The 9,624-nt window shown below is 48.3% G+C and overlaps 1 protein-coding gene across 6 annotated transcripts in view; it reads left to right on the plus strand.

Moving 5' to 3' along the window:
- The window catches only part of LOC149861890 (uncharacterized), a 10,577-nt gene extending 4,236 nt beyond the window's left edge, over window positions 1–6,341 (plus strand). For 3 of the 6 annotated variants that reach the window (XM_090054690.1, XM_090054692.1, XM_090054691.1), the window contains 4 exons: window positions 147–292; window positions 782–908; window positions 4,116–4,232; window positions 4,774–6,341. In XM_090054690.1, coding sequence (XP_089910816.1) covers window positions 269–292; window positions 782–908; window positions 4,116–4,232; window positions 4,774–5,885 — 1,380 coding nt within the window. In that variant the 5' untranslated portion in view covers window positions 147–268 and the 3' untranslated portion in view covers window positions 5,886–6,341. The remainder of the gene's footprint in view (window positions 1–146; window positions 293–781; window positions 909–4,115; window positions 4,233–4,773) is intronic. The other 3 variants (XM_090054686.1, XM_090054689.1, XM_090054688.1) reach the window with 2 other exon arrangements.
- The last annotated feature ends 3,283 nt before the right edge of the window (window positions 6,342–9,624 follow it).

Below are 9,624 nucleotides of genomic sequence, written 5' to 3' on the forward strand. Positions count from 1 at the left end.
AGGGCTCATTCCTATCTGGGGGATCCTCCTCCATGCCCTCAAGTGTGACTTGTGCCGTGGGCATCCTGACGCCAAAATGTAACGAATGCTGTAGTTGCTGTGCATAGAGTTTGAATGCTGCAATCCTCTCTCTTTCCTGTTTCCAGGTTGATTCACCCCAGAAGGAATTTGGACTGCTCCTGCCCATCACAGACCATTGGGAATCAGTGATCTCTTTGTCTTCCTTCCCCAGCACTTGATTTCCAATCCTCTGCTGAGACCGTTGAGGATGGCTGCAGCAGCCCTGGCTGAGGTAGGATAGCAGCAGGGACATGTTAGCGTGTCAGGCAAGTCAATTCCTTGAAATTCTGGGCCCTTCAGAGCTCTCTGTCCTATAAAAAGCAAAGGAAGACCGTTGGGTCAGCTTTGCAGGGCTCTGGGTTTCGCTGAGGAGGTATCTGGCTGGAGACGCATACATTTCCAGAGCCATCCCTATAGGGAAAGTTGTTCTCCCTATGAGACTGTTATGGAAACTGCTTCTCTGAGTGAGACTTGGGGCTCATTTGCTCCACAAAACCTCTGCTGGTATAGCAATGTTGGTTTGTCTGTTGGTATAGGCTGTGTCTACATGAGGAGGCTGCACCAACAGGAGGAGGAGTTGCACTCCTTCCCTGGATGAAGCCTACAAAGGCACTTCTTGGTCACTGCATCCACACCGAGGGTGTTGCTGGAACAGCTGTGGCAGCATAGGGGTGGAAACGTGCCACAAAAGGGGCTGAATATCCAACACTTGTGTCTGCAGCTCCAGAAAGCCTTTGAGGACGTGGCTGTGTATTTCACCCGGAAGGAGTGGGAGCTGCTAGAAGATGAAGACAAGCTGCTCTACCGGGACCAGATGCTGAGGAATTACCAAGCCCTTGTTTTTATGGGTAATACTCGAGGCTTTTGCTTCTCCCTGGACCTTTGTGAAAAATGTCTCTTCTTCCTCCTCCTTTTCCCATCTTATTCTATGTGAAGTTGGCAGCCAGTTTCAACCTCTTCTTCATGCTGCTCTGTTGTTGCTCAGGGCCTTAGTTCTGTTTTATAATTCCATGTCATCCTTCATCTGATAGATGAAGAGGAAGCGCCCTGAGAAGAAAGATCTAACTCCTGGTGCTTTCATTATCAGTAATTCCTTACCAAGATGTACTCCTCTTGGTATGCTCAACACCTCCTTGTCATCTCTAATGGGTTGGATATAAATCATCCCCCAAGGAACAGCCTTTGGTGATGGTTCTCACTTCCTCCTTCTCTTTTTCTATTGTAAATTGTTGAAATATTTCACAATCCTATAAAGAAAGTTTTAACCAGCATCTTCTGTTTCGACGCATGGTGCTTCTGTTCCCTTGACTCATCCTCTAGGGATATTTTCTTATAAACAATATAGCCCAACTGCTTCTTTCCCAGAGTCCATAGATGCTTTGGCTACTATTTCTTTATTGCATCTCCACAAACCATAGATTTTGTCTTTGCCACATTTTACTTTTGGCCCCTTCCCTTTATGGTGAAACTGATTGCTCTCTAAAGCTTCATAGTGCTGAGGCGATGTTGCCATGAAGGCCCAGGAGATATGCAAAAGAGAGGAATCCTTGTGGATGATACAGTTGGCAAGAATCAGGTATTGCAGAAGCCTTCCTCAGGCCTCTGAGGCAGAAACAGATGCAGCTGAACTAAATAGCAGATGGAATAAAACCTTGCTAAGAAGGGTCCTTATTACCTGTGAAGTGCAAGGGATAGCTAGTATCAGGAAGATTATAATGGACCATGAAGTCATGTCTATGCTAAGTCATAGTATCATAGAAAAATTAGGGTTGGAAGGAACTTCAGGAGGTTGCATGTAGTCCATCCCCCTTCTCAAAGTAGGACTGTCCCCAGCTGGATCATCCCACCCAAGGCTTTGTCGAGCTGGGTCTTAAAAACATTAAAGGATGGAGATTCCACAACCTCTCTGGGAAGCCTGTTCCAGTGTTTTCCTACCCTCCTAGTGAGACAATTCTTCCTAATATCTAACCTCAACTTCCCTTGCTGCAACTTGGGAACATTGCTCGTTGTCCTGTCATCGGCCACCACTGAGAACAGCCCAGCTCCATTCTCTTTTGAACCTCCCTGCAGGGAGTTGAAGGCTGCTATTCAATCCCCTTTCATTCTCCCCTTCTTTAGGCTAAATAAACCCAATTTCCTTAGCCTTTCCTTATAATTCATGTCCCCCAGCCCCCTCCACTTGATACCGGGTGCCAACTAGACCTAGAGCCATTAATTACTACCCTTTGAGCCCGATGCTCCAGCCAGTTTTCTATCCACCTTACAGTCCATTCATCCAGCCCGGACTTCCTTCGCTCACCTGGGAGAATGTCGTTGAAGACCATATCAAAAGCCTTGCTAAAATCAAGGTACACCACATCCACAGAGCCAGTCACCTCATCATAGGAGCCAATCAGGTTGGTCAAGCATGACTTGCCCCTGGTGAATCCATGCTGGTGGTTCCTGATCACCTTTTTTCTCCTCCAAGTGCTTAGAAATGGATTTGTTGGGGACCGGCTCCATGAAGTCCTGGCCTTTGCAGAGTACAGATTTTTTTGCACGAGATGGGGAAGTGTTGTGTTAAGCTCCGTTGTAGTACTTCTGGGACCTGCTCAAACCCTTTTTCTAGATCGCCATATTTCCTCTTAAAGGGTCTTGTTCATGCTTTTTTCCCCCCTGACTTACCTCTGAAATCAAGCTAATTATTTCTGATGTCCTATAATGCCCTTGGGTCTACCTGTAATGATCTTTTCATACATTTTCAAAGAGTGGCAACGTAACTTGATTCTCCTGTCACTGGAATGCTATTTCCTACCTTTGTCTTTTGAGAAAGAATAGTGTGTTATACTTGGTCAGCATTCACCTGGAAGCTTTATTTCCTTTTCAGTCTCCAGGATTAAACACTGTAACCACTACTTACCTTCATCACTTTATTCTTTGCCATTGGTGATGGCACATCTGGCCATGCTGCTTTACCTTCTCTTTTTTTTTTCCAGTGTACTTAGTGCTCTCCTGACTTCATCTGCATTACCAGCCAAAACCTGAACTTCTTCGATGCTGTCAAACAACCGTGGTGATTTTTGTCCTGGAATGCCATTTCTCATGTATTCCTCTTCTCTAGTGTATCTTGGGGAATAGCCCAAAGTTACCAAGTAGGGCTTTGTCTTATGCTACTTCAGTCTGACATGGCATCCCCTTTCAGACTCTATTTTCCATTTTATCTTTTAATCTTCATCATCATTTATAAAACCTCCTGTGCATTGGATGACCACCACTTTTGGAGGAGCTTACCCTTCAGGGAAACTATTGACCAATGCCATACTAATGGACTTGCACATTCTCTAAGAACATGTGGTCTCCTCCTTTTGGCCCATATCCATAACCCCCGCCCCCGGCCTGCATCATAATCTTTGCAGTACTTATCAACCTGTGGATTCATACTTGCTCCTATGATGATCTTTCTGTTGGTATGAATGGCTGTGATACTTGCATCTACTGTTGATCTCAAGTCATCCTTTTCTGTTTGGTCATGCCCTACCTGTGGACCCTGTATTTGGTGGTGGGGCTTACTTTTATCAAGTTTGTCATCTACCAGTCGCTGACTCTGCCTAGCCAATAGTATTCACTGAAAACCTTCACCAAGAATAAAGCCTTTTTTTTTCCTATTCTGTGACCTGGAGCTTTCCTGGAACCATAAACTGTTCTTGTCTGTATAAGTATTCACCATTTGGTATCTTGAACATGCAGAAACTTTATCCTTTTTCCTTCTAGTACATCCCAGATCTATGCATCTTTGCCTATGTTCCATAGTGTCTCTCTGACCTTTTTTTTTTTTTAAGCACCTACATATACTTAGGAGTGATTAATTTAGATTTCATACCGCTATCCTTCGGCTTATCTGGGTGACAGGGTTTCTGCTGGTTGTGCCTCCTCCGGGATCCTAAATGTCCACCTTCCCTCTTCCTCAAGGCTCCATTAGGATAGTTAAGTCTATCAGATCCTTTCCTTAAACCCCAGTTGGGTACTGGATGTTAAGTAACCAACTATAATGTCCCTTTCTACATTTGCTGAAATAGGACATCATGGTCGCACACCAGCCTTAATCAGCTGCATCCAGCAAGGGGACGTGGAGCTCTGGGTCTCTGATGGTGAGGATGCTGGAGAGAGCTTGTGGTCCGAGGGCCCATCCCTAGGTGAGTCTTGGTGATACTGCCTCCTTCCTGGTCCTGAGGATGGCTTGGGCCCCAGACCAACACCTCCAAACTTAACACAAGCTGTGACCCAAAGGTCCTGTCTTCAGCTAGCTTAGTCTGATCTGTGCTGTCCAGGCAGGTGTGTGTTCCCATTCCCTCGCATCAATAATGTAGGGACAGGGAAATGTTCCCCACTCTGTCCCCCTGTAACTTGGGATGCTGGGGCAGGAGACGTTGTCAAAGGCCACCTTCTTGTGTCCCAGCACCTGGGTAGGAGCTGCGTCATGGAGCATAACTGCTCTTTGCAGAAGGGAGAGCTCATTTCAGGCCTGGCTCAGCCACTGAAAACCCTCCCCTCCCAGAAGGTTTCCTTGAGGGAAGAGGCTTGACATAATTTGGCTTTTCTCTCCCAGCCTTTAAGGCACCCAATATCAGAGCTCAGCCCTGTTCTGAGGTGCATCCCAGCATGGGGGCATAACTGGGCTTGCCCTTTTTTTCCAGAAGGACAGGGACTAACTTGTGGATTGCTTTCTCCACCAAGCAGGTGCTGGGATCCCAAGCAGAGCGGAGCAGCAGCCTCCTGAAGAAGAGCTTGCAGCAAAGCATGTATCCACCCAGCCGGGATGGACAGCAGCCAAGCCCCAAACTAGCCCTGTGTGCAGGGAAGGATTTGAGGAGCAGAGAGACCCGAGTAGGCAGGAGGATGGGGTTCCCAGTGGGGAGGCGCTGTACAAATGTGGGGCGTGCGGCGAGAGCTTCAAGGACGCAGAAGATCTCTGGGTGCACAGGAGGACCCACCGGAGGGAGGCTGCCCACCCCTGCCCTGAGTGCGAGAAGAGCTTCCAATATAAATCGCTTCTCATCCGGCACCAGAGGACACACTCGGGGGAGCGCCCCTACCTGTGCCCAGAGTGCGGGAAGAGCTTTGCCCAGAGGTCGCACATCCGTGTCCACCAGCGCCTCCACCGAGGGGAGAAGCCCTATGGCTGCCCCGAGTGTGGGAAGAGCTTCACCCAGCAACATCACCTCCAGGACCACCGGCGCGTGCACACGGGGGAGAGGCCTTATCACTGCACCGAGTGTGGGAAGAGCTTCACCCAGCAGCATCATCTGCAAGTGCACCAGCACCTCCACACCGGGGAGAAGCCGTACCACTGTGGGGAATGCGGGAAAAGCTTTCCCCAGCAGCAGGCACTCTGGATCCACCTGCGCCTGCACATGGGGGAGAAGCCGTTCTCCTGCTCCCAGTGTGGGGAGAGCTTCTGCCATCGCTCGGGGCTCATCATCCACCAGAGCATCCACACCGGGGAGAAGCCATTCCCATGTGCCGAGTGCGGGAAAAGCTTCACGTGGCGCTCGGGGCTAGCTGCCCACCAGCGCATTCACACGGGGGAGAAGCCGTTCCCCTGCCCGCAGTGCGGGAAGAGCTTTTGCAAGCGCTCTCAGCTCACCGTCCATCAGAGGATCCACACAGGCGAGAGACCCTATGGCTGCACCGTGTGTGGGAAGTGTTTCTGTACGAGCTCTGCCCTGACCCGGCATCAGCGAACCCACAGGGACTGGAGCCTTGCAATCAATGAGGGGGAAATGCTGCTAGCCCATGCCTCGGCCTCCCTGAGCACTGAGGGTGGGGATCCTGTACCTGGTCTCTAATGCATCTGCTTCCCCCTCTCTCTCTTCAAAGAGGAGTTTCCTGACTGGGCTGTGGTTGGGGTAGAGGAGACAACAGGGCTAAGTGATGCACCTAACAAAAGGGGGGGGGAGTAAAACTAGGGGGGCATGCCTCCAAAGTCCTCTTGCAAACGGTCATCCAGTCCCAGGTGCATACACAAACATGCAGCCAGATGCCCCCTTTTTCTTCCTTGCTCTCCTGGCCTTTTAGGATATTGTCACTGTGTTCTCTGCCTTCCTGGGGTATCTAGTAAAACTTTGTCACTGAGGCAGGCCTTCCCTCACTGGGTCCACTTTGCATGAAATGCTCACTATGGGGAATGTGCATACATCAGTTGGTAAGACATTCATTTATTTTTTTTCAGGCAGATCCCTGTCTTCCCGGGATATTCACTCCTTTGCTGATCTTTATATTTTAAGACAGGCCTGATCATCAAACAACCCTTGGGGGTGGGGGTTGTTTTGGTTTTTTTGGGGGGGGGAGGGTTGAAGAGGGGTGGGGAATGGGAGGGAGGAGTAAATTTATGAATTAACCCTTTTTCTACCATGCTGGGGAGGTCTTCCCAGTTGCCTAATTGGACAAAGAGTATATGGAAGGACAGTTCCCTTTCCTGTGCAGAGTCATCCTGGTTCCTAGCTTTGACATGAGGAGGACTTGTCTCCCAGACCCTTCCAAACAGGTCCTGAGCCATGTGTCTAGCTCTCCCTACTCCTAGATAGGAGAAGGATCAGGGGCCACTATAGCCTTTGCACTGGGGCTCTTGCTCAGGTGCTGCAGCTGTGCCCCCGTCTCCTCAACACTTGCATCACCCAGCACCATATGCAGTTTCTATGCTGGGTGAGACTCTCAGGAAATGATTATTTGCTCTTCTGCCCTCTCCCCTGAAGTGATCTTGGCCAAAAGTAGCTACTGCCCCTTCCCCGCTCAGGCTGAGCACCTCTGAGGTGGTGCACGGAGAAGAGGTACGAGATGAAGTAAGCTACTGCTCCAGGCTGCCCAAGGACACCTGCTCCGCTGACTGTCACACTGTGCAAGGACACGTGGACACCTCCGTAGCCCACCTGGGGCTGAGATGACACTGCCTCCCTTGTGTCTTCCATCCTCCGCCTCCCCTGCATTGCCCCACTTCTCAGGAACTGGGTTGTCGAGCTACCTGGCTACAGCGCTGGGTGCTGTGTCGCTCATTACTCAATGTGGCCATGAAGCAGGAGGGGGTGGCCCTGCCATAGGAGGTCCTGGGCAACATGGGCACACTCTGAGATGTGCAACGGCATGCATGCAGGCTTGGCCTGGTAGCAAATATAACTGTGGGCTGCTCTGGTGATGCAGACATTGTGCTGTGACGTGCATTTCTGCTTTAATCTTTGGCTGTGTTCTTTGAATTTCAAGGGGAAAAGGAACAATGCTAGTGACTGCGTACAAGATAAATAGCGTTGTGGGACAAAATGCTGTACTGCTGAGCACGTCAAGAAAAGGTTTGCAGAATGGCCATCTGTGCTTTCCTATCCTCCTTAGGTTTGGGAACTGAGGATCCCCCTAGCAAAATTAGAAAGGTCCCTGGACCAAAGATTGGGTTGGAGGGGGACAGTGGCAGGTCTGTGGGGCCAAGAAATGGACAGTCTGATGTGCGGTTGGAAAGGAGCATGTCTTAATGACTGGTAAATGAGAGGTATGACTTCCAGAGGTCCTGCGGTTCCTAGAAGCACAGTGCCTACAGTGTGCTGTGTCTCAGCTGTGTTGCTGGCCTTTCAGTGGGAAAGGAGCTGGGTGGAGTTAGTCTCATGAAGTGACCCAAAAGGATGCCGATGCAAATGCTCAGAAAAGAACGAACTTGCAGACTGACCCTGTCACTCCCACAGTTTTGTGCCTGTGCAAAACTCTAGTGAAGGGGCCAGGAAGCGAATGACCTAAGAATGATACAAATGCAATCAATTTGCTGCCAGCTGTAACACCACTTCAGGCTTCTTGCTTGCTGTCCTGGTCAAATGGGTGTAATTCTGCTAGTTTGTATTGTTCTCAGCACGTTCACACCTAAAAGCTAGAATGCAACAGCTGCTGCCCTTTTGCACCTGTTCTATTAAAATGGCTCCCAGTGGCCCCCTGTGCACACCCTCAAGAAGTGTTAACAGGCTCCAGCACACTCCACCATCACAGGGTATCTTTACACATGCTCCAGGGAGGGGGGTTAATTAGAGCAGCTCCTGAGAGATGCTCTAATTAAAATGCTCACAGCATCTTGTGTAGTCAGCATCCCTGCATTTCAAAATGGCAGCGGAGGTACTTTAACTAAAGCTTGTTCAATGAGCCTTAGTGAAAGTGCCCCCACTACTGCTTTGAAACATGGGGACACTGAATACACCTATGCGAAGGCTGTTGAAAACTTCTAATTAATCTAGTCTGCTAATTAGTGGGGACCCTGAACAGAAGGTGTTGGAGCATGTGTTGGGCACATGTATGAGTGCCCTGAATGCCCAAGACAAGCTTCCTAAGAAGCCACAGTGATTCCCTCTTGGGAGGGCATGGGGAATGGAAAGAGGTCTTATGCAAAATCCTAGCAAAGGGCTGAGAAGTTAATGACTAAGAGTGCAAAATTATCCAAATGAAAAGATGGCCCCTGAGGTGCCCGCTATGCCCGTAGCCACTATCCCGCTCTGAAAAGAAGGGGAATCTCATGCCCCAGCTACTAGCACTGTGTTCACAATCCAAGTCTCTCAGCCAGGATGCCTCCCTCCACAATAAATATCACACCTGAAAGCTTCAACTCAACCCGTTACTGAGTCCAGGAGCATCCCATTCTGGCAGCCCTACAAACTCAAAAAGAAAAGGAAAACTTGGGCGTGTCTACACATTCATTAGTGCGCAGTAGCAAAAGCACATTAAATGTTATACCTCTAATGTAAAGTATTAAATAAATGCACATTAGGTTGTCCTAATGTACAGTAACGAAAGCGCATGCTTTTTTTTAATGATGCCTAATGTGCCGCAGCCGATTTTTACCGTGCATTAGCGTCTTAGCACATTTTTAATGTGCAGTAGAATAGGCTACTATGCGTTAAAGCACACATGTAGACATGCCCACTGAGAAATGGTTTGGGGACAGATTTAGGAGGCTATGACAGTGAATGCTCTTGGGATCCTGTTATTCCAAGTTTGAGGTTATTATTGGCTACTGTTTGAATTCATTTGGAAAAGGGTGTTGGTAAGCAATGCTGGTAAGGTAAAAGTGGGCACCCTGAACAGTCTTTTTATTGATTGTGCTGCCTTGTATTTGTGGAATGAGATTTGTGGTTATGGCAGCATTGTTTTCTTTTTCCCCCTGAAAAAACTATTTAAACATGTTTCAAAAAATATACATAACGACGATGAAAGTATGCCTTTGGTGATTATTTCTAAATTGCTGTGTTTCACAATACTGGTGAATGCTATTTATAGGTCTTTGAACTCTAAGGTCAATGGTTTTAGAAAAAAAATTACTTGGTTGGGTTTTCTTGTGCTCATAGGGTAAGGAGCAGAAGCAACATGGGCCAGCAACTTGTTTTAACTCTTCCAACTCATTTGCTTTTAATTTATTTTTGACTCCCAGAAATTATTTTGCTTTTAAAAACCATAAGTTGGCAGGTCTCAGCCTTGATTAAGATTTGGAAAGAACAAGTTTTCTGTTTCTGACTCTCAAGCAGCTTTTTCCTGTGACCTAACTTTGCCTGACTTTTTTTCCATAGA

Source organism: Crocodylus siamensis, chromosome 6 (genome assembly GCF_052110815.1).
Source record: "Crocodylus siamensis isolate JL-2025a chromosome 6, ASM5211081v1, whole genome shotgun sequence".
In the NCBI taxonomy this organism is placed as follows: Eukaryota; Metazoa; Chordata; order Crocodylia; family Crocodylidae; genus Crocodylus; species Crocodylus siamensis.